This window comes from Leopardus geoffroyi, chromosome A1 (genome assembly GCF_018350155.1).
Source record: "Leopardus geoffroyi isolate Oge1 chromosome A1, O.geoffroyi_Oge1_pat1.0, whole genome shotgun sequence".
Taxonomy (NCBI): domain Eukaryota; kingdom Metazoa; phylum Chordata; class Mammalia; order Carnivora; family Felidae; genus Leopardus; species Leopardus geoffroyi.
This window is the reverse complement of record NC_059326.1, coordinates 71,706,732-71,730,669: the sequence shown is the minus strand read 5'-3', so window position 1 is coordinate 71,730,669 and position 23,938 is coordinate 71,706,732. Positions and strand designations below refer to the sequence as shown.

The window sequence follows — 23,938 nt, the reverse complement described above, 5'->3', positions numbered from 1 at the left end:
TTTGCTAAGAGACTAGATCATATTTTCACCACACACACACACACACACACACACACGATAACTCTGAGGTGACAGATGTGGTAATTAGCTTGATGGTGGTAGTCATTTCACAATGAGTACATGTATCAAATCATCACATTGTACACGTTAAATATACACAATTTTAATTCGCCAATTATACTTCAGTAAAGCTGGGGGCAAAAACCCTGAAAGACCTTTCCCTTTAAATGGGAAAGACTCACTGGGAAATAAATGGTTTCCCTAAAGATTAATCACTAGAGAGCTTTCAGAAATGTTGTATTTTATTATAAATACAGGTTCCTGTTCCCGACTTCAGACATGCTACATTAAACTCTCCAGGGAAGGGGCCCAGGAACAGATACGTTGAAACTTCCCATGTTTTGGGAGCTCAGCCGAGTCCACTTTGCAGACCCCAGACTCCTCTTGTCCATCCTCTGAAAGCAGGCCCAGTCCTGGGCTGCTGGCAGCCCCACCTTCCTACCTGGGGACCCAGGTCCCACCCATCTCCCCCGCAGGGAATGCCTCCCCTCCCACTCTCCTCCTGTCACTCTCAGGATGACCTTTGCCCTCCTCTCAGGGTCAGTTCACGGTCCAAATCACAAGCAGAATTCCTCTGTCCCTTTCTGTTCTTCATTACCCTCTGTACCAGCACTTTCACTTGGTCACTCAACACATTGTATTCCAATAGTGTATTTTTTGTGTATCTCTTTAAAGATTTTTTTTTAATTTAAGAGTTTTTTATTGAGGTGAAATTCACATAATATAAAATTCACTGTTTTTAAAGTGAAGAATTCAGGGATATTTCAGCACTATCATAACAATGTACGACCACCTCCGTGTAGTTCCAGAACATTTTCATCAACCTGAAAAGAAAACTCCTTGTATGCTTGGCAGTCACTTCTCACTGCCCTCAGCCCCTGGCAACCACCAATCTGCTTTCCTGGTCTGTGGATTTGCTCATCCTGGTGTTCCATATCATGGAATCAAACAACGTGTGACCTCCTGTCTGGCTTCCATCACTCAGGATGTTTTCCAACTTCATCCACGTTGTATCGTAGATCACATTATCATTTGAGTTGTTTGACAGGAGTTTGCTAGGGTGGCTGTAACAACATTTCACAGACTGGGGGCTTAAACAACAGAGAGCATGGAGGCTACAAGTCCAGATCAGGCTTGGTGTCTCCTGAGGGGTGTCTCCTGGGCTGGCAGACGGCCGCCTTCTCCTAGTGCACTCACATGGCCTTTCCTCTGTGCTCAAGTGTCCCTGGTGTCTGTGTGTCCAGTTTTCCCCTTTTTATAGGGACACCAGTCACACTGGATTAAGGCTCTGAAGACCTCATTTTAACTCAATGACCTGGTTAAAGCACCGTCCCCAAATACGGTCACGTTCTGAGGTGCTGGGGGTTTAGGGTTTTAACATATGAATTTGGCTGCGGGTTGGGGCAGGTACAGATTCAGCCCATAACAGTCAGTAGATCTTGTTCACTACTTCGTTTTCACACCACTGTCCACTGTAGAGTTCTCTGAGCACATGCCCCACCTTTCTTCTGGACTTTGAGCTTGAGGGCATAGCTCACATCTGTGTCCTCACAGCCGGCCGGTGTCAGCCAGCTCTGGGTGGATGCCCAGTAGCACTGTCCAGACCCAGCGCAGCAAGTGGCCACTTCTCAGGCCCGTATTCTCTTTGCGTTCTCTATCCACAGTAAGTACACAACACTGGTGTGTCTAGTGAACTAATGATCCTTGCAACTCCTGTTGTCAGAGGAGGCAGCTTTAAACTAAATATCTGCTTGGAAACTGTTGTCATTTCTTTCTTTCTGATCAAAACAGACAAAAGAAATTGGCTAATTGAGAATTCCCAGGACCAGGCAAAAATACTCATTAATTTTCTCCACACATTATGGGGAACAAGTTAAAATGTGTCACCTGTCCTTCAGAAATTTAGTAAGAGCGAAAATAACTGAAATGTAGGGCAGAATGTGATTGGGGCACTAAGATACAAGCAGAGAAGGCTTTGGGACAGATGCAGGGTCTGGGCTGAGATTTTAGGGCTGGGTTGGATTTGAGCAGGAAGGTGTAAGTGTGGTCCAGGTAGCAGTAAAAGGTTAGGATTCGGGGGACGCTAAGCTGGGGAGGGTTTTGGGGAGCAGCAGGCAGGGCAGCAAGCTAGAGTTACAGGGTAGGGGTGCAAACAGCTAGATGGGACACATGGTGTCTGGACCCCAAACCCTGTCAGGACACAGCCTGCAGCCCTTGAGCTTGGCCTCAGGAAGCTCGGTACGGCTCAGGGGTGAAGGCAGGGAGGGGCTAGGGCTCCTGAAAGGAGAGTAATGATCTGCATTGTAGCTGTTTGAACGTGGGTAAGGGCAGAGGCTGTGGACAGGAGGGTGGCATGCGGCTGCTTTGAGGGGACAGACTTGGAATTGATGCCGGTCAAGGAGAGAGTTGGGAGAAGATCCACCTTGGAGAGGAAAACAGGGAGTCCAGTTTGATTTAGACTGGATACTGGGGCTGGCACACAGGCAGCGTCCCTGTCCCAGTGGGCTCAGTGGGGGCTGAGGGAAGTGAGCTCATCAGGTGGAGGCCAGAGGGGAAGGTGGAACTCACATCCACACTGCCTGAGTGTGGGCTGCTGTGACAAAGCACCGCAGACTTAGACAGCAGAAGTCTCTTCCTCATGGTTCTGGAGGACGAAAGTCCAAGATCCAGGCGTGGTGGGGTTGGCTTCTCCTGAGGCCTCTGTCCTTGGCTTATGACTCATTTGTGATATGCAGGCAAGTTTGCTCTCATTTGCGGGCAGTGAGATGGTTATTTAAAGAGAATTTCCTGTTTATTTGACAAAGATCCAGATAATAATGTGAAGTAAATCCTGTTTACACCTTGATTTGTTTGCTGAAAATGCGTAGTAGTAAAAATGAAGTAACTGGAAAAAAACAAAACACTTCTCCCTGTGTCCTCACTTGGTCTCTCCTCTGTGCCTGTACATGTTGATGTCCAAATCTCTTCTTACAAGGACACCAGTCAGACTGGATTAGGGCCCCCCCTAACGACCTCATTTTAATTTAATCACCTCTTTAAAGGGCCTGTCTCCAAATACAGTCACATTCTGAGGTCCTAGAGACTAGGACTTCAACATATGAATTGGGCGGGGCGGGGGGGGGGGGCACAGTTCAGGCTGTAATAGCACATATGATTTATCCAAGTAAGGTTATGTAAACTACCCTTGCAATTCAAGATAAATAACCATTTACTTCTTTATTTTTCAGTGTGTCATGGGGCCAGGGCAGGGAATAGGAGCACTTTTTTCTAGGTAGTTAAGAGCCTGAACTCCAGAGTCAGACCAGCTGGATCCAGATACTACTAGCTGGATAGCTAGTACTGCTACTTACTAGCTATTTGACTTTGGTCAAGTCAACACTTTTTACTTACACCCTCTGTCTCCACTTCTTCAGGGGTAAAATGGAAATGAAGGTGCCTACTTCGTAGGTTTCTGTGATGATTAAATCAGTTCAGATATGTAAAGTGCTTAATTAAAAGTATACCTGAATCTTTGTAAGTTCTGTGTTAAGTGCCGGCCGTGATCATTATTCACACCAGATTTGGAGAGGATGGTGATTATGCAAGGAAGTGTTGCTTTTCTTGCAAAACTAAAGTGTATGTGTGAGAATAAAAATCAAGATGTCACCTCCCCTGAACTTAGTTGAATAGAACACCTAGTATTTGCTGTCAAGTGTGTGCAACTGGAGGACCACACGGGTGGTGGGCAGGGCTTGTCATTTTATGGAAAAGTTATCTTACAGTGCTTCTGTGTGCATCCAGTAACTCGAACATTATGGAAGAGCCAGGGAGGTGGGCAAGATGGGAGTTTCCTCCCTGTGAGGCTAAGTGAGGTCCCCCAAGGGCTTCCCCCAATCCAGTCCTTTTGAGTCCCACTATGTCACACAGCCCGGAAGAGGACCCCAGGCAGTAAGGCTGTTTCCAGTATTTTCTCAGAGCAGGGAGACTATGGAGAGTGATCTCTTGGGCAGAACTAATATTTTTCTATTTGTTTATTTCATTCAAAATAACACTGCTATGGTTTGAATGTTTGTGTGCCCCCCAAATTCATCTGTTGAAATCTAAACCTCCAATGTGATGCTATTTGGATGTAGGGCTTTTTGGAGGTGATTCGGTTGTGAAGGTGGAGCCCCCTGATGGAATTAGTGTACTTACAAAGAGACCCCAGAGAACTCCCTTGGCCCTCCTGTGGTGTGAGACCTCAGTGAGAAGATGCCATCCTTGAGCCAGAACGCGGGCCCTCACCAGACACTGAATCTGCCAAGTGCCTTGATCTCGGGACTTTTTAGCCTCCAGAACTGTGAGAAGCAAGTGTGTGTTGTTTATTAATCACTCAGTCCGTGGTAGTTTTGTTACAGCAACCCAGACTGACTCCAATTGGTTGGGTACACACACACCTGAGGCTGTGTGCTGGGCGCTTTACCTGGGTTATCTTGGGGGATGCCCACCATACCTCTGTGAAGTGCTGCTATGTGATTGGACAGAGAAGGAAACTGAGGGCCACAGGTTTGGTCATTTGCCAGTGTCACTGCCCAGGCTTGTCTGGTCCTGAAGCCAGTCCCCCCACAGGGCAGCACTTCTGCCCTCTCAGGCTCGGAGTCAAGTGTGAAAAGCACCTCTGGGCAGCAGCATAGCTAAGTTCTAAGGGAATATTTATTGCACAGATTTGCTTTTGTTTTGAAGGTAGCAAAAGGGAACCCACTTGGAGAATGCTTGGCCTTTAAAAATTACATTTTGAAATAGGTCTCGTGTCTCAGGAGAGCCCTCATTGCTAACACAACCTCTAAAATGGGTCAGAAATGGAAGTAATGGAGCAAAAGGTGGATCTTACCTCTCACTAACACTCAGGAATAAGCAACTCTCCTGGGCAGTTGGTAACTAATACGGAAATTTTGCTCATATGAGAAAATGAGAACCAAAAGGAAATATAAAACAGAGTTCAGGGAAGTTGAGATAATTAATGGTGAGCTCAAGGAGGTTTAGATCATTAATGATGAGTTAATAAGAAATGTAACTTGAAATACTGAAACAGAGTTTAAAATGTTCCTCCAGGAATTTTAATGTTTACGAGACAGGTGAGTGCAGCCAAGAGCTTACCTATGGGTGCAGAGTCAAAAGTTAGGGAGAAAAGAGGTGTTTCTTGGGACTGGGTAGATGAGACAGTGTGTGAGTGGTGGGTGCTCTGGGGGCATGTGCATGTGATGAAATGATCCCCCACAATCACCAGCCCTGGAGGAGGTGGGGGTGGGGGTACAGCATGTGCTGTCGGAGACATTCTGGACAGCAAAGATTTCTCCCACACGTACGTCAGTCTTTTTGGGTCACGTGCCCTAATGCTTTAGAGAAGAGCTGCACTGTATTTTTTAGGACACTGTGTCCCAGGAACACACACATACACACAGAACTCATACAAGAGTCTGGGAGAACAAAGATAGATTATGTGAAGAAATGGAACTATCTATAACAAAAAACCCAGGCAAGTCATAGGCATCTAATGAGGGCAGGTGATGATGGCAGAGATATGGGTCCTTAACTGAGAGGATCACTAGGTGAAAATAGTAGAAACAGGCATTGTGCCTGAGGCCAAACCTGGTGCTCCACATCCTTATTAAATCTTCCTATGGGCCTGGCTGAGGAAGGGTTTTCACTCACCCAGGAAATGGGTAATCCTGGTGTCCTGGTGGGGCTAGAACTTGAACCCAGGGCAATTCCATCTTGTTTCCAGATGGAGACTTGAGTTAAGCTCCCCTGGGTAAAAGCTAAGAAACGAGAATGTAAAGAGACTTCTCAGCGATCTTCATTGAAATTGAGGCAGAGGAATGGATAAATCAGTTTGGCAAAGATAAGGCCTAAAATTTATGGAATCCTAACATACTGCAAAAAAGCAAGTACAGGGGTGCCTGGCTGGCTCAATCAGTGGAGCATGCGACTCTTCATCTCGGGGTTCTGAGTTGTAGACATTACTTAAAAATAAAAAAATCTTGGGGCGCCTGGGCGGCGCAGTCGGTTAAGCGTCCGACTTCAGCCAGGTCACGATCTCGCGGTCCGTGAGTTCGAGCCCCGCGTCAGGCTCTGGGCTGATGGCTCAGAGCCTGGAGCCTGTTTCCGATTCTGTGTCTCCCTCTCTCTCTGCCCCTCCCCTGTTCATGCTCTGTCTCTCTCTGTCCCAAAAATAAAATAAACGTTGAAAAATAAAAAAATCTTTAAAAAAAAAGCAAGTACAATCAGAGTGGATAAAGGGGACTTTGTACAAATACTGATGTTTGGCAGGCCTTTAAAAAATAAGTTGGCTTTATTGATTTATATGAGATGAAATTCACCTATTTAATATTTGAAGTTCAGTAATTTTTTTTCAGTTCAGTGAATTTTTACAAATGTATATACTCATGTGCTCCCCACTATAAGCAGATACAGAATATTTTCATGAACCCAGAAGGTTGCCTCATGCCCCTGTGCAGTCCATTTCCTCTGTTCTCCCAGCCGGAGCAGCCACTGCTGTTTTCTGCCCCTCTGATTTGTGTTTTCCAAAATGTCAGTGGACACTCATCATATGGCACATAGCCTTTTGCATCTGGCTTCTTTCACTTGGCATATACATTTGAGATTTATCTGTATTATTACATCTATACTCCTCAAATTGTCTATGCATTCTCAGGTTGATGGACATTTGGGTTATTTCCAGCTATTGCCTACTATGAATAGAACTGCTGTAGACATTCATATATAGGTCTTCATGCAGGATATGAAATTACTCATCTTGAGTATATTCCCAAGAGTGAGATTGCTAGGTTGTATGATAAACATATCTTTAATTTTTTAAGATTGTTTTCCAAAGTTGCTGCACTCTTTTCCAAAAGCAACATATAGTTTCAGTTGCCCTACATCTTTGTCAACACTTGGTATCAGTAGTCTTTTCAATTTTACCCATTCTATGATGGTATCTTACTATAGTTTTTATTTGCATTTCTCTAATGATTAATGACATTAAGCATCTTTTCATGTGCTTATGAGATTCATATATCAGTAGAGTGTTTAAATCTTTTGCCCAGTTTTAATTGGGTTGTTTTTCTTCTTCCTGATTTTTAAGAGTTCTCTGTATATTCTGGATATAAGTAATTTATCAAATATATCCAGGCATACCTTGTTTTATTGCACATCACTTCATTGCACTTTGCAGATAATTAGGTGTTTTTTTGTTTTTTGTGTGGTTTTTTGTTTGTTTTTACAAATTGAAGGTTCGTGGCAACCCTGTTCCAAGCAAGTCTACGGTTGCTATTTTTCCAATAGCAGTTGCTCACTTCATGTCTCTGTGTCACATTTTGGTAATTATTGCAATATTTTAATCTTTTCTATTAATATTAAACAGCTGAATCTTGAACAATGGAGGGGGCTAGGGACACCAGCCCCCCTACAAATAGCCCAAAGTATGCAGGTAACTTGGACTCCCCAAAAACTTCACTACTAATAGCTTACTGTTGACCAGAAGACTTATTGATAACAAACAGGTGATTAACACATATTTTGTATATTATATGTATTACATACTGTATTCTTGCAACAAAGTAAGCTAAAGAAAAGAAAATGTTATGAAGAAAATCATAAAGAAGAGAAAAAGCATTTACAGTACTGCATTTCTCAAAAAGAATTCAATTATAGGGGCGCCTGGGTGGCGCAGTCGGTTAAGCGTCCGACTTCAGCCAGGTCACGATCTCGCGGTCCGTGAGTTCGAGCCCCGCGTCGGGCTCTGGGCTGATGGCTTGGAGCCTGGAGCCTGTTTCCGATTCTGTGTCTCCCTCTCTCTCTGCCCCTCCCCCGTTCATGCTCTGTCTCTCTCTGTCCCAAAAATAAATAAACGTTGAAAAAAAAATTAAAAAAAAAAAAAAAAGAATTCAATTATAAATGGACCCACAGAGTTCAAACCTGTGTTCAAGGGAGAACTGTATTTCTTATCTGTGATCAGTGGTTACAACTTGCTGAAAGCTCAGGCAGTTAGCATTTTTTTAGTAATAAAGTATTTTTTAAATTAACGTATGTACAGTTTTTTAGACATAATGCTGTTGCACACTTAATATAAAGCATAGTGTAAACATAACTTTTATATGCACTGGAAAACCAGAAAATTCATTTGACTTGCTTTATTGCAATGTTTGCTATATTGCAGTCATCTGGAACCGTACCCGCAGTATCTCCAAGGTCTATCTGTGTGTGTTTTGGAGATGTTTTTCCCAGTCTGAGTTTGCCCTTCCATTTAATCATCAGAGCCTTTTGAGAGCAGGTTTTGATTCTGATGAAGTCCATCTTATCCATGTTCTCTGTTTATTATTTGTACTTTTTGTGTCCTATCAAAAGCTTTTATTCTAGAATTGTAACTCTTACAGTTTGACACATTTTGAGTTAAGTATATGGAATGAGATGAGTTGTTCTTTTTTTTTTTTTTTAATATGGATATCCTGTTTTCCAGTACCTTTTGTTTTAAAGACTGTCCGTTCTTGAATTACCTTGGTACCTTTATCTACTTCTAGACTCTATTCTGTTCAACTGATTTTTTTAACCAGTTATTTTTATTGAGATAGAATTCACATACCATAAAATTCACCATATCAAAGTGCATATAATTCAGTGGTTTTTAGTATATTAACAAGGTTGTACAACCATCACTACTGTCTAATTCTATAACATTCCCATTACTACAGAAAGAAATTCCATTGATATTTTTTCCAGCTTTGTTGAGATATAATTGGCATATAAGTTTAAGCATACAGTATGTTGATCTGATACATTTATTTGTTTTAATGTTTATTATTGAGATAGAGAGCATGCATGCATACATGCGAGTAGGGGGAGGGGTAAAAAGAGGGGGAGACAGATCTGAAGCAGGCTCTGAGCTGACAGTAGAGAGCCCCATGTGGGGCTTGAACTTACGAACCATGAGATCATGACCTGAGCCTAAGCTGAACAACTGACTGAGCCACCCTGGTGCCCCAATCTGATACATTCATATATTGCAATATGATTACCACCATAGTACCAGCTTACATCTCTATCATGTCACATGTTGTTAATTTCTTTTTTTTTTAAGTTCTACTTATTTTTACATGTTTATTTATTTTGAGAGAAAGCGCACACGAGTGGGGGGAGAAGCAGAGAGAGGAGAAAGAGAGAACCCCAAGCAGGCTCCACACTGTCAGCACAGAGCCCTATGTGGGGCTCGATCTCACAAACTGCAAGATCATGACCTGAGCCGAATTCAAGAGTCAGACACTTAACCGACTAAGCCACCCAGGCTAATTTTTATTTAAGTAATCTCTAACCCATGAGGGGCTCAAACCCATGACCCCGAGATCAAGAGTCGCATGCTCTACTGACTGAGCCAGCCAAGCATCCCTATTATTTCTTTTTTGTGGTGACATTTAAGATCTCTCTTGTCAAATATATAATATAGTACTGTTAACTGTAGTCACAGTGCTGTGCATTAGATCCCAAGAATGTATTCATCTTCTAACTGGAAGTTTGTACCCTTTGATCAACATCTCCCCATTTCACCCAGCCCCAGCACCTGGTAATTGCCATTCTACTCTGTTTCTACAAGTTTGGCTTTCTGTCTTTCTCTGACTTTCATTTAATATGCCCTCAAGGTTGATCCATGTTGTTGCATACAGCAGGGTTTCCTTCTTTTTCATGGATGAGTAGTATTCCATATGTTACATGCACATACAATCTTTTTTATCCATTCATCTGTTGACAGACATTTAGGTTGTTTCTGTATCTTGGCTGTTGCAATTAGTGCAGTGACACGGGAGTGCAGATATCTCTTTATATATATACCTGTGAGTGGGATTACTGGATCATATAGTAGTTCTGTTTTTAATTTTTCTGTGACCTCATATGATCTACCATACTGTTTTCCATAGTGGCTGTACCAATTTACATTCCCACCAGCAGTGCAGAAGGGTTGCCTTTTTTCTAGCCCTTGCCAACCTTTGTTACCTCATCTTTTTGGTGATAGTCATTCTGACAGGTATGAGGTGATACCTCATTGTAGTTTTTTTCTAATGTTTATTTAGAGAGAGCACATGAGCTGGGAAGGGGCAGACAGAGAGAGAGAGAAAATCCCAAGCGGTCTCCATACTGTCAATGTAGAGCACAAGAGTCAGATGCTTAACCAACTGAGCCACCCAGGTGCCCCTCTCACTGTGGTTTTTATTTGCATTTTCCCAATGTTAAGCACCTTTTTATGTACCTATTGGCCCTTTGTATGTCTTTGGGAAAATGTCTATTCAGTTCCTCTGCCCCTTTTTTAATCAGATTGTTTGTTTTTGTTGTTGTTGTTACTGAGTTGTAGGCGTTTTTGTTTTTTTTTTTAAATATATTTTGGATATTAACTCTTTATCAGATATATGGTTTGCAAGTATTGTGTCCCATTCCATAGGTTGCCTTTTCGTTGCTAATTGTTTCTTTTGCTGTAGAGAAGCTTTTTAGTTTGATGTAGTCTCACAGATTTTTGTTTTTGTTGCTTTTGCTTTTGGTGTCATATCTGAAAAATTGTTGACAAGACCAATGTCCAGGAGCTTTTCCCCTGTATTTTTTTGTGAGAATTTAAGTTTCAGGTCTTAATTTAAATTTCTAATCCATTTCAAGTTAATTTTTGAAGTGGTGTAAGGTAAGTATTCAATTGTATTTTTCTGCATGTGGCTGTTCAGTTTTCCTGACTCTATTTATTGAAGAGACTGTCCTTTTCCCATTTTGTATTCTTGGTTCCATGTATAATATTAGTTGACTGTATATGCTGGGGTTTATTTCTGGACTGTCAATTCTGTTCCATTGTCAACGTGTCTATGTTTATGCCACTACCATACTGTTTTAATTACTGTAGCTTTGTAGTACAGTTTTAAATCATGAAGTGTGATGTCTCCAGCTTTGTTTTACTTTCTCAGGACTGCTTTGTCTATTTAGGGTCTTTTGTGGTCCTGTACAAGTTTTAGGATTGTCTTTTATATTTCTGTGAAAAATGCCATTGAGATTTTGATAGAGATTGCATTGAACCTATATATAGCTTTGGGTAATATGGACATTTGAACAATATTAATTCTTCCAATCCATGAATATGGGCTATCTTCCCATTTGTTCATGTCTTCAATTATTTTTAATCAAAGTCTTACAGTTTTCAGTGCACTGATCCCTCACCTCCTTGGTTGAATTTATTCCTAGGAATTTTATTCTTTTTGGTGCTTTTGTGACTGGGATTGTTTCCTTAGTTCTTTTTCAGATATTTTGTCATTATTGTATAGAATACAATTGATTTCTTTGTGTTGATTTTGTATTCTGCAGCTTAACTAAATTTGTTAATTAGCTCTGTTTTTTGGAAGACTCTTTAGAATTTTCTATATACAAGAATGTATAGTTTTCATACAAAGACAGTTTTACTTCTTCCTTTCCAGCATACATGCCTTTTGTCTTCATCTAGCCTGACTGCTCTGGCCAGGACTTCTAGTAGTATGTTGAATAAGACTGGTGAGAGTGGGCATCCTTGTCTTTTTCCTAATGTTAGAGGAAAAGCTTTAAGGTTTTCACTATTATGTTGTCAGCTGTGGGTTTGTCATATATAAACTTTATTATGATGAGGTATGTTCCTTCTGTACCTAGTTTGTTGAGAGTTTCTATCGTGAAAGGATGTTGTGGTTTTGTCAAATGCTTTTTCTGCATCTATCGAGATGATCGTATGATTTTATCTTTCATTCTATTAATGTCATATTTGTCATATTTGTTGACTTGTGTGTGTTGAACCATCTTTGCATCCAGGGATAAATCCCACTTGATTATGGTGTATGATCCTTTTAATGTGCTGTTGAGTTTGGTTTGCTAATATTTTGTTAAGAATTTTTGCATCTGTATTCATCCGTAACATGAGTCTGTAGTCTTCTTGTGGTGTTGTTATTTGGCTTTGGTATCAGGTTAATGCTGGACTTGTAAAATAAGTTTGGGAGTATTCCCATCTCTTCAAGTTTCTGGCTGAGTTTGAGAAGGATTGGCATTAAGGTGGAATTCAGTGAAACCATGTGGTCCTGGGATTTTCTTGGTTGGGAGGTTTTTGATCACTGACTTGGTCTCTTTCCTTGTTAATAGTCCGTTCATATATTGTTTCTCCACCGATCTATCTTAATAAGTTGTATGTTTCTAGGAATCTATCAGTTTTTTGTAGTTGTCCAATTTGTTGGCAGATAATTATTCATAGGGGTCTCCTGTGGTCCTATGTATTCCTGTGGTGTCAACTGTAATGCCTCCTCTTTTTATTCTGATTTTATGTACTTTAGTCTTCTCTCTTTTTTTCTTAGTCTAGCTAAAGTTTTGTCAATTTTATCTTAAAAGAAAACAGCTCTTAGTTTCATTGATGTTTTCTATTTTTCTGGCCTCTATTTATTTCTGCCCTGATCTTTGTTATTCCTTCCTTCTGCAAACTTTAGGCTTAATTTATTCTTCTTTTCCTCCTTCCTGGAAGTCTGTCCTCTACTCTATTACTATATGTGTTTTAAAAATGTAAAATGCAATTTTATGAAAGTATAACACATCAGAAAAGTGTGGAAATCATATAGCATGATAGGAATCATAATAGGAAGACACTGTGTAAGCAGCACCCAAATCAAGTGTGCTCATGTCTTTCCTTGGCAGTAACCACTGTCCTGACATCCAGCAGCAGAGGTCAGTCTGGCTATTATTCATGTTCTTATAAATACAGTCATACAGTATGTACTGTTTCTGCCTGACTTCTGTCACTCAGCATTGCTTGTGAGATTCATCCATGTTGTTACATGTAGTTGTCCATTCGTTCTCACTGCTGTGGAGTTTTCCACAGTATACCACACTTTATTAGCCTGTTTTAATTACTGTTGAGGGATATTTGGGTAGAATCTGCATTTGAGTTATTATAAATAGTGCTGATCAGAATATGTCAAGCAGTCTTCCACTGGGGTTGCACTAGATAATTTTTTAAAACACAAATCTTACCATGTCACCTCTCAGGCTTAATACCCTTAGTTACCCCATCACATAGGGCTGAGAGTTAGGTCTCTAGTGACCCGGACCCAGCCTCCCTCCTCTGTCTCTTCCCCTATAGTCCTGGCCTCACACTCATGCCCTGACCCCCAGGCATGCCCAGGCCGTCCTCCTGCTCAAACCACCCATTTGTCCCCTAACCATCCCCTGACTTGTGTCCACCTCTTTCCTGTTTCTCTTCAAAGACTCTGCTGTTCAGATAGTCATTCTCCTTCGGGACCTGTGATGCCCTGCTTCCCCAGGCGTGTCTCATTGGCCTCCCCACAGTGTGTCTTATAATCATCTTTTAATGTAAATCTCAGGTGTTTAGCACCTGGGAAAGAGGTACAGTCCACCTGGTCTGCATTGGTCTTGCTCTCGCTATGAGACAGGGACCTGCTCTCTAAAGAACTGTCTTTATTCCAAGATTGGAACGGTAGGAGGGAGAGAGAATTCCTTAACTTAAAAATAGTTGAAATCTTTGTTATAGTGATAGAATGCCAAATTTGCATGAATTTTGAAGGATCAGCTCCTTTGGGCAACTGTGGCCTGGTGGTGTCCTTCCCTCCTTGGGAAGCTGGGGGATGATGCAGAGAGAGGCGGCTCTTTCTGGAGCTCCCCTTCCTCGCCCTCCCCTGCTGCCTCTGCACCATGTCACACTGGACAGCAGAGCCCAGGGGTCCTGGCTGTGGGCGCCCACTCAAAGGACTGGTAGAGAGTTGCACAGCTACTTTAACTAGGGGGCTTCAAGTGGGACTGTCTTTAACCTTTAGTTTGTAGTTGGTGAAGCATCACCTCGGGGGGCGGGGGGGGGGGGGAGGCGGATTGCTTTGTCATTTGAGGGAAACTCCTGAGATACCAGATGACATCTGTTACTACCAGCTCTGGCTGGAGTGGGGAGATGGTTTTTCCTCCTACTGACCACAGGCTGGTTGGTCCCAGGATAGAGGAGGGTGGAGAGGAGAGACACCTTATTTTCTTCTCTTTGTGTTTATACATACAACATGGCTTTTTGTTTGTTTTTTAGTAAGAAAGTCTTTTGGGCAAGGAAAATGACAAAGCTCCTATAAACAAAAAACTAAAATCCTTGGGCTATTTGATTAGGAAAATGTTTGAGTAAACCCATGGTAGCTTCCCTGAGTACTTCTGTTTATCATGATTGAAAGAACATTTATAAACCTAAAAAAAATATATCCAGTAATGGAAAAACAAAGCTATTGTTCTGTTGTTTTGAAATAAGTTTGAAAAAGTGTTTAAACTAAATATAGCAGTATCTGTTCTTTGATAACCACAAAATAGTAACAACAGAATTTTACATTCTAACTGGATTTTGCTCTTCCCAGGAACAGACTCTATATTGGCTTTTAAGTGTTTTTTAAAAGCCAAGTTAGACCAGATTGGCTTTTTAGTAATATTTTGAGTCCTGGGATCCATCCCCGAACACTAGAGAGGCCAAAGTGTCATGGACCCTGAGGAAGAATGGTGTGTTCAGCCTCAATGCTACTGACTTCTGTCAGCTGGTCCTAGTGATAATGTAGCTTTTAAAGTGGGATTGAAAAAAACATTGGTGGGATTTTCGTACATGAAAGGATTGGATTCAGTTCAGTGCATTCAGTTCCCTTGAAACCCAACACATTTTTCTAGTAGTTTTGGACCCAAAGAGTTCTGGCTGCCATCAGCAAACAGTGACCAGCTGCGTGTTTAGGCCCCACAGGAATGTGAGTAAATGGATCCACTTTATGTGAAGTATTTAAAAGCATGTTCAGTAACATAGCCTTCATTTCCTCCCCACTTCTTTCTTATAATTCAGTTTTTGCTGCCTCTCAACTGTTTTAATTGAGTTGAACTGAGGGAATGAGAAAAGCACCGGAAGGATTTGAATGCTTTGGGGACAGGTAATTAATCAAAACCCACATTAGGCTTAATATTCTGTGCTTTTATTTTTAAGAAAGCTTATTTCTTTTTAAGAACTGTTTAAAAACGGAGATCCGTGTGTCACATGTGCACCGGGGGCGGTCCTCCTGGTGCTCCAGCAGGCAGTTACCTTCCCTCTAGGTCTGCATTCCTCCCCCTCGCCTACCTGACTTCCTGTGGGTAGCCAGCACCTTTGCAGAGAATTTAGACAGGATTTAACAATATTCTCAGCAAAGGTAATTCTGAAGGTAGATCTGTTACCGGAAGAATTAAGTCCTGAATTCCAGAGCCCACTGGGAACGGAGTTTGGCTCATTGCTGATTCACTGTGGGCTGGCAGTGCCAACTGGCAGGGGAGCATGGGGCCGGGAGCACTGGACACGCCAGTGGGTGGGAGCCACGTGTGCTGGTGGTTTCCAAGTGATGCTCAGGGCCACTTTGGTGGTCTAGGTCGTGCTCTGGAGCTTTGCAGTTGTATCTGCTGGTCATCTTCCAGAGTCCTTTCGCTAATTTAGTTCTGTCCCATGTCATTCGGAGAGGCCTGTGATCTGCCCCCTGTGGATCCCGGGTCCCAGGGCAGCCGAGCCCAGGGTGCCCACACCCCCCACTGCCACCTGCTGTGGCCTTGCCTCATGTGGCTGGGTGAAACAGGCCCCTCTGACAGTCAGCAGGGGCTTGGCTTTGACCTCTGATTTCCCAGCTATCTGTCTAGTGGTCCTTCTGGGAGGCTTGTTTCTGTAAAGCTATGAAATACTATATTAAGTAGAGGGAGTGAGGGCTCAGACCTAGCCAGGAACCCTCACCTGCATTCGTAACAAGTTTATTCACTTTTGGGTAGGCCTGACTTCTAAAGCGTTATCTTAGAGTTGTTTAAACAGGTGTATGTTCTCTTCTTTCTAGAATAGTTTGTTAGCACACTACCTAAAAAAGCATGGCTTTGTATGACATTTTGTAATAGTTCTGTGTTGCTTCTGACTCACATGTAAGTTGCACTTCCAAGCTTCCCATTCTCACCTAGGAAAGCAGATCAGTTGAATAAAAACCATTTTGTTACTACAGACTTAAAATGTTTCTGAAAAAACCTTTCAGTAGTACACTAAAGGATAGTCCTTCCCCTTCCCTCTGCTGCTTGTGGGCCTGAGTTGTCATGGAGGAAAAACAAAGACCTTTGGGGGCATACGAGATGCAAGTTACCTGCCTCTAACCAGACCCACTGGCCCCTTTGCCCTGCCCTGTAGACAGACACTGGGTTGGGACACGGTGCAGATTCTTGGCTCTTTCTCTTGACCCAAGGGCTTGTGCCAGGTGGCATGAACATACCTTGAGCAGCTGCCAGCATGTCGGGGAAGAGCTCCACTCTTCTCTAGCAGGCTTGCAGATATACTCTAACAGGCAGATCATTTGCTGTGTTTCTTAGTAGCCAAGTGTGGGAACCTCCGCTCAGTCAGCAACAGTGGACGGGCCCTGGGTGGGCAAGGATAGCTGGTGGGGCCTGAGTCTGAATCCCAGCAGCTGATTCACTGCTCCCTCAGCCCCAGCTCCTAGGGCTGCTTCACCTTCCGGGAAGAAGTCTTCTGGCCTTGTACTGCATGTTGGGTTCCAGAAAGTGACTAAGGGAGGCCACCACAAATCCTAAATAAAAGACAGGAAGTGTTTGCTGTTGACTGGGGATTGTGGAACATGTTGAACTCAGGTAAGAATATAAACTGATAATAATATAGACTGAGAGGTTGGCAAACTGTGTTCCTTCTGTGATCTCATTTCATCTTTTTCTTTACTTCAGTTTTCTTTGAGATATAATGTATACACAAGAAAATTTACACATTAAGTATGTAGGTGGATGATTCTGACAAACATATACCTGCCTTCCTACATTCAAAGCAAGTTCTGCTTGGAATGGAGTTTGCTTTTCCCAGCTGACCTGGTCATAGACATACCATGTTACTTGTGCCCACTGAGTCTCACAGAGTCCCATGCTCCTGTCCCCGAGACTGTGCTCCTGGGGCACCAAGAATGCCGTGTGCCAGTGGGGCTGCGTGGATCTTCTCTGTTCGCTAGCGCTCCCTCAGACTTAAGTTCAAAAATAAAATTATTAGGAATTCCAGGATGGTGGCAGCCTCTGAGTGCTGATTCCATGGTGCCTGGCAGCCCGCCAGGTCTCCATAGACACCTGTGGCTGCCTTCTGGGTGAGGATATCAAGGGAGCCCGGTGTGGAGCGGTGGCCCGAGCCACCAGCTGCCTGGGCCCTCTGGAGGCCAGAGGCAGTGAGAGAAATGCCTCCTCCCAGAGTTGGGTGAGAGCCTTCGGAGGGCAGGACAGGTGAAGGCAGACATAGCTGCTCTGTCGGCTATAACTGGGCACCTTGTGTAAGTCACTCTGCCTCGGTTTCCCCATCTGTAAAATGGGGAGAAGCTAGAGAGTAAGGAGCTCTCCCATTGAATGTTAACCTGAGAATGTAAAATGAAGCATTTAGCACAGGGCTAGGGACGGAGTAAATGCTGTCAACTCTTGATGGCCAGCATTATTCATACTGTCCCCTCTGAGCCACAGGTGGGCTCTTTGTGAGGACTCTCAGCACCTTCTTCTGGGCATCTCACCTGCTGATGGTACCCAGTGCTCTCCCCACCACCTCCAGCTGGCGGGGCCAGGCCTTTCCAGACCTTTCTGTGCCTCTGGCCAGGAGGCAGCAGCACCGCCGCCCTGGCCGTGCCTGGTGTTTGTGGCTGTGGCCCTGGCAGCCCTGGCCGGGCCACTGTCCAGCCTGTTTCCAGAGAGGCCTTTCCCTGACTTGGCATTTGGGGACTTTACAGCTGTTCTTCCCAGACTTTTGAGTGGGCCCATGGATGTGAGGGCATGGTCATGTCCCCCTCGTTGGTCACTCTGTGTTTAAAGATGGTAAAATAATTGCCTTAAGAGTGGTATGGCATTCAAAATTTTCTTTGTAAAAATGTCTGGTATGGCCAAAGAGTGAAAACGCATGGAATGGTTGCTGAGGCAGCATTCAGAGGAACCCGTGTGGCATCAGGGACCATAAAGCGCCTGTTTGTTTCATGGACCCATGAAGGGTCAGAGTTGGAGGGGACAGCTGTGAGTGGAGACCCTTGCTTCTTGATTTCAAAGGCACCGCCGTTTCACCGGAGCTGCTTGGTTAATGTAAGAAAGGTGTTTTGCCATCAACGTTTCCGGGGTATTCGGTGGGGTTGGCGCGGGGTCGGCCGGGCAGGAAGCCCTTGTCGTTGCTGGAAAGAAACTAGCAAGCAGGAGAGTGACAGCATCAAAGCACCCACAGGATGCGGCCGGAGCCCTCCCTGGCGCGTCGCCCACGAGCCGCTCAGAGGGGAGAGTGACGTGACCTTCCAGCGCTTGGTGCTCCAGGCCGAGCTCCAGCTTAAAGTTCAAGGCATTTTGTTTTTTCACCTGTTTCCTACAGTTCTGAGAAACTTCTGAAGAATTAATGTGTAACTGTATCAGACACTCAGGGGTTTTCTCAAGGGAAAATAATGTTACAGTCGGGGGAGAAGCAGCCACTTGACTGAGATGCCAGAGTTCTATAAAATAAAAACCCTCCTTAGAGCAGGCGCGCACAGCACACGCGCTTCTTACCGAGATCCGGCCACACTTGGTGACATCTGCTAAGGGCGGCTGGCGGCCACGGAAGGACTAGGGTGGCAGCTGGCTTTGCTGAAGTGGGTCCTCAGTTGTGACAGGGTGGCCGGGGTCTGCGGGAGCCAATGCTGACAGCGGCTTCATACGGCAGGAGAAGGGGGAGAAGATGGGAGAAGACAGGCCCGACAATCGCACACTTCTCTGGGGTAGGCGTTTCTGGAAATAGTGCAGTGCCAAGAGGCAGGGCCGGCTCCTAGGCGCTGAGTTTTGTGCCACCCAAATCCCGCCACTTCACCCACCTTCTCGAACCCTCTTAATTTGACACCAGGCAGTGAACAGTGTTAGCGGCTTGATGAATTATCCAAGAAAACATACAGATTTACTAATGTTTCCCCATTTCATTACATTTTAATCCATGCGGGATGAATATTTTATGGAGGTGCCTTTACTTAAAGGTTGTTTTCATGTTAGAAGCTGGTGCCCATTGAAGTCGCTTTGCCAGTAAGTTTGAGAACAGTTCACCATTAGCCCTTTGCTTCACCTGGTACGTGTGTTTCTAAGTGTGGTCTCAGCCTTTGCGATAGCTGCCGTTTGTAAACTAGCACAATGAACTCTTACTGAAACCCTGCTTTTTACACTCTTACCACCAGGTGGCTAAGAAAAAAATTAAGCAGGAAAAATCCAACAATTATGGGAATGATTCGTAATCACTTTCAATTTCTGCTTCAGCGATGAAATACGAAACTATAGACGGGCTGTGTTTGAAGACTGAAAACTGCTGAGCAAGGGGCAGGCGTTTCCAGCAGCGCCAGGCCAGATGGGCACTTCCACGGGTGGTTTCGTGTTCTGAAATATTGACAGTGCTAAAGCAACCAAAATTTGCTGAAGTAAAAGTTTCTGTGCCTGTCCCACCTCCCTACTGACCCCTCACTGTCCACGTCATTCCCAACCAGTTGGTTTGGGACAGGGGTTCAGTTTTGGGCTCCTCGACTCCCAAGTGGAGGGTCCTGAGACCTTAGTGCAGCAGTGGCCTCCCACTCAGTCCTGAATATGCTGGTAATGTTGGCAGAGATGGTGCTTCAGGTCATTTAGAATCGGCTCCTGCCACACTGAATAATGTTAGCATCTCGTGTCTCTCTCTCGTTGATATTGTAGGGTAATCCATGTGTGGTGGATGGTGATATAACAGGGTTGAAAAACACTTTTAGACGTCCTCTCATAGACCCCATCTGTTAGTGGAAGGACAGCATTATAACAAACCGTGACCCCCCACCCCCACCCCAGTCCCTGCCATGGCTCTGTGGCATTTAAAGAGGATGGCCGATCTTATCCCACAAATATGAAACCCTACCAGTGTGCCTGCCTGTGGTGCTCAGCCTCCCCTGTGCATTCCAGTTGGCCCTTCAATTCTCTAATTTATTAACTTTGACAAGTAACCTCTTGGTTGTACATGATTTTATTCACAATTTGTTTTTCTGATTCAAAGTGAACATGAGTGCCTTAATCCTCTAATGGGAATTAATTGCTTGTTTCAGTGCTTAACTCTGATCCTTTCTCAATCCCCACAGGGATGAGTTTCTTCCTGAAGGATCTGTGTTTGTTCAAAACACAATCAGAAAGGTAATGATGTTTTTCTTATGAAAGGAGCCAGAAATGCAAAATGTTAATTCTTTTTCTTTTCCCCCCCTTACATAAGTAGTAAAGGATACAAGAGATGAAATGTAGACTATTATAATTTGGTCATTCTAGCTAGCTACATTTTTTTCCTAGTAAAGAAGTTTAATTTTTATTGCTAGGTTTTCTTTTATGGGAAAAAGCTATCTTCTGTAGAAGAAAACTACTGGACTGATTTTCCACAGAGTTGAAGTTAACAACCTGTGGCCTAACCATGATCATTTCTATGTAACAGCACCTTCCCAGGGATTCTTGGCTCTGAAAACTCATCAACGCCCAACCAGTAATTGATATGGCGTGATTCCCTCTCCCATTTATTATGTAGAATATTCATTTTTATTTTTTTAAGAGGCTTCATTGAGAAGAATATAAGTCAGTAGATATTTTTATAAGACCTTAATGAAGGAGGTAGGGTGGAGAACTTCAGAACATTCATTGGGTTCTGAGGCCGGGCACACAATCAGCAGTCACTAGAGATGGGATGAACCCAGGTTTAAAATAACTTTTCCCAAAGACCCACAGCTGCTGAGTGGTAGAGGTGGGGATTTGATTCAGGCCTGTCATTGTGCCACAGTGCATCTCCTTACACTTACCATGCACTGTGTTCTTAAACGTCCATCTATAGAACACTAAGGCCACCCTACAAGGGTTCAGCCCACACTGCTGTCTGAGCCCACAGGGCTGGCCAGGCCAGGCCATCAGTGTCCTAGAAGAGGCCTACCCGGGGGGGATACACCACAGTAAAGCAGAGACAGAGCCACTTCTAAAGGTCACTCTTCAGTTTCCTCTGGAAAAGCCCAGATGGCTCACCTAGAGCTGTTCCTAAACTCTTGCATTTTATCCAAAACTCTAACCAGGCTGAAACATAGTAATGTATGAGCCTCAGGAGGTGGCATTCCCTTCTGCTGTGGCAGTGCTGCCCGCTCCCAGCCTGGATGAATCACACGCATATTCTCAGCTAGCCCTGGCTGGGGTTCGGAGAGGATCTGGTGCATGTAAGTAGACTTTTTGCATGTCCTATTGGCTGTGACCCTCATCGCAGCCCTTGGAGACAGGATGAACCCGTCAAAGAACAGAAAGGAAAACTAAACCCAAAGCTAGCAAAAGGAAGGAAAAAATAGAGATTAGAGCAGAGATAAAATAGAGAGTAGAAAAACAATAGAGAAAATCAACAAAATTGACAAACTTGTGTCTAGATTTACTAGGAAGAACAAAAGATATAAATAAAGTCAGAAATGAAAGAGGGAAAAGTACAACCCATTTAGTAGAGATAAAAAGGATTATAAGAGAACAACTGTGTGCCAACAAATTGAAACCTGGATGAAATGGCTCATGCCTAGAAACACACCCTATCAGGATAAATTGTGATGAAATAGAAAATCAGAATAACCAAAAAAGAGATTGAATTACTAATCAAAAACCCATTAACAGAGACCAGAACCAGATGACTTCACTGGTGAATTTTACCAAATCTTCCCAAAAATTGAAAAGGAGGGGACACTTTCAAACTCATTCAATGAAACTCATTCAATGAGGGCAGCATTCTAATCTGATACCAAAACCAGATTAATATCCCTGCTGAGGATTGATTCAAAAATTCTAAACAAAATATTAGCAAACAGAATTAAATGGGTTATATACCACCACCAAGTGGAGTTTGTCTCAGGAATGCAAGGGTGGTTCAACATAAGAAAATAACCAATGTAATACACGTTAACAGAATGAAAGGGAAAAAGTTGACAAGATTCAATGCCAGTTTGTGGTAAAAACACTTAAACTAGAAACAGAAGGCAACTACCTCAACATAATAAAGGCCATATATAAAAATCCCCAAACTAACATCATACTCAATGGTGAAAGACTGAAAGGTTTTTCCTTTAAGATCAGAAAGCAAGCATCCTTGTCTTGTTCACCACTTCTTTCAATGTAGTATTATAAGTCCTACCTGAGGGGCGCTTGGGTGGCTCAGTCAGCTGAGCATCTGACTCTTGGTTTCAGCTCAGATTACGATCCCAGGATTGAGCCCTTTGTTGGGCTGAGCGTGGAGTCTGCTTTGGATTCTCTCTCTCTCTGCCCTTCTCCCCACTTTTATGCACTCTCTCATTCTCTCTTAAAAAGAAAAAAAAATCCTACCTGAAACAATCAGGCAAGTAAAATGCTTAACAAGGAGGTAAAAGGCTTGTACACTGAAAACTACAATACATTGCTGAAAGTAATTAAAGACAAATAAATGGAAAGCTCGTGTTCATGGATTGGAAGATTAAATATTGTTAGGATGCTCAGACTACCCAGATCTACCAAATATATAGATTTAATGCAACTGTCATGAAAATTCCCAAAGGTGCCTTTTTGCAGAAATAGAAAAATCCATTCTGAAATTCATGAAGAATACCAGGCTACCCCAAATAAGCAGTGTAATTGTGAACAATAACAAAGTTGGAGGTCTCATACTTCCTGACTTCAAAAACTTACTGCAGAGCTACAGTAATCAAAACAGTATGGTATGGAAGACGGCAGAGTCTACAAATCAATCCTTGCATGTATAGTTAAGTGATTTTTGATGAGGGTGCCAAGACCAATGGGGAAAGGTCAGTCTTTACAACAGTTGGGAAACTGGATATCCATATGTAAGAGAATAAAGCTGGACCCTTACTTTACATCACATACAAAAATTAAAATGATCAACAACCTAACAAGAGCTAAGGCTATAAAACCCTTAGGAGAAAACATAGGGCAAAATTTTGACATTCGATTTGGTAGTGATTTCTTGGATAGGACACCAAAAATGGTAAACAAAAGTAAAAATACATTGGACCATACCAAAATTCAAAACTGTGCATCAAAGATGCAATCAACAGAATGAAAAGTCACCCCCTTTGGAATGGGAGAACATATTTGTAAATCATGCATCTGAGGAAAGGTTAATACCCAGAAGATATAGAGAACTAGAACTCAATAGTGAAAAACAACCTGATAAAAAAGTGGGCAAAGCACTTGAATAGACATTCCTCCAAAAAAGATACATGAATGACCAATAAGCACATGAAAATATGCTAAAACATCACTGATTATGGAAATGCAAATCAAAACCACAGTGAGATACCACCTCACACCAGTTAGGATGACCACTATCAAAAAAAGCATAAGAAAACCATGTAACAAGTGCTGTGGAGAAATTGGAGGCCTTGTGCACTGTAGGTAGGAATGCAAAATGGTACAGCTGCTAATAGAATACTATATGGAGGTTCTTCAGAAAATTAAACATAGAATAACCATATGATCTAGCAATCCTATGTTCGTGGCTGCATTATTCACAATAGCCAAGAAGTGGAAGCAACCCAAATGTCTTTTGGTGGATGAATGAACAAATATGGTGTATGCATATGATGGAGTATTATTCAGCCTTAAATAGGAAAGAAATTCTGACATGTGCTGCAACACGGATGAACCTTGAGGACATTATGCTCAGTGAAATTGTCCAGCCACAAAGAGATAAACACTATATAATGAGGTCTCACTTATGTGAGGTACCTAGAGTAGGCCAAACTCATAGAAAGCAGCATGGGGTTGCCAGGGGTGGGAAGACAGGGAATGGGGAGTTCTTATGTAATGGGTATAGAGTTTCAGTTTTGTAAGA

At 43.0% G+C, this 23,938-nt stretch overlaps 1 protein-coding gene and 1 long non-coding RNA gene across 14 annotated transcripts in view; one reads left to right on the top strand and one right to left on the bottom strand.

The window, feature by feature from the left end:
* GGACT (gamma-glutamylamine cyclotransferase) overlaps positions 1-23,938 on the top strand; it is a 47,488-nt gene that overhangs the window by 16,077 nt on the left and 7,473 nt on the right. For 3 of the 11 annotated variants that reach the window (XM_045481215.1, XM_045481209.1, XM_045481199.1), the window contains exons 3-4: positions 20,196-20,247; positions 21,159-21,296. The exons of 1 other annotated variant lie outside the window; for it this stretch is intronic. In XM_045481215.1, coding sequence (XP_045337171.1) covers positions 21,173-21,296 — 124 coding nt within the window. In that variant the 5' untranslated portion in view covers positions 20,196-20,247; positions 21,159-21,172. Of the gene's footprint in view, positions 1-1,118; positions 1,724-16,586; positions 16,714-20,195; positions 20,248-21,039; positions 21,297-23,938 lie in introns of those variants that run through there. 7 more of the 11 variants (XM_045481225.1, XM_045481287.1, XM_045481257.1 and 4 more) reach the window with 7 other exon arrangements.
* On the bottom strand, positions 11,538-22,296 carry LOC123599485. Of its 3 annotated transcripts, none has more exons than XR_006713167.1 (3): positions 22,247-22,296; positions 18,625-19,856; positions 11,538-16,652 (listed from the first exon to the last, which is right to left on the bottom strand). It is a non-coding gene; the product is annotated as an uncharacterized LOC123599485 (long non-coding RNA). The 3 variants fall into 3 exon arrangements; XR_006713166.1 differs by lacking the exon at positions 22,247-22,296 and having other exon boundaries at positions 11,538-15,763; positions 16,341-16,652; positions 18,625-20,213; XR_006713164.1 differs by lacking the exon at positions 22,247-22,296 and having other exon boundaries at positions 18,625-20,837.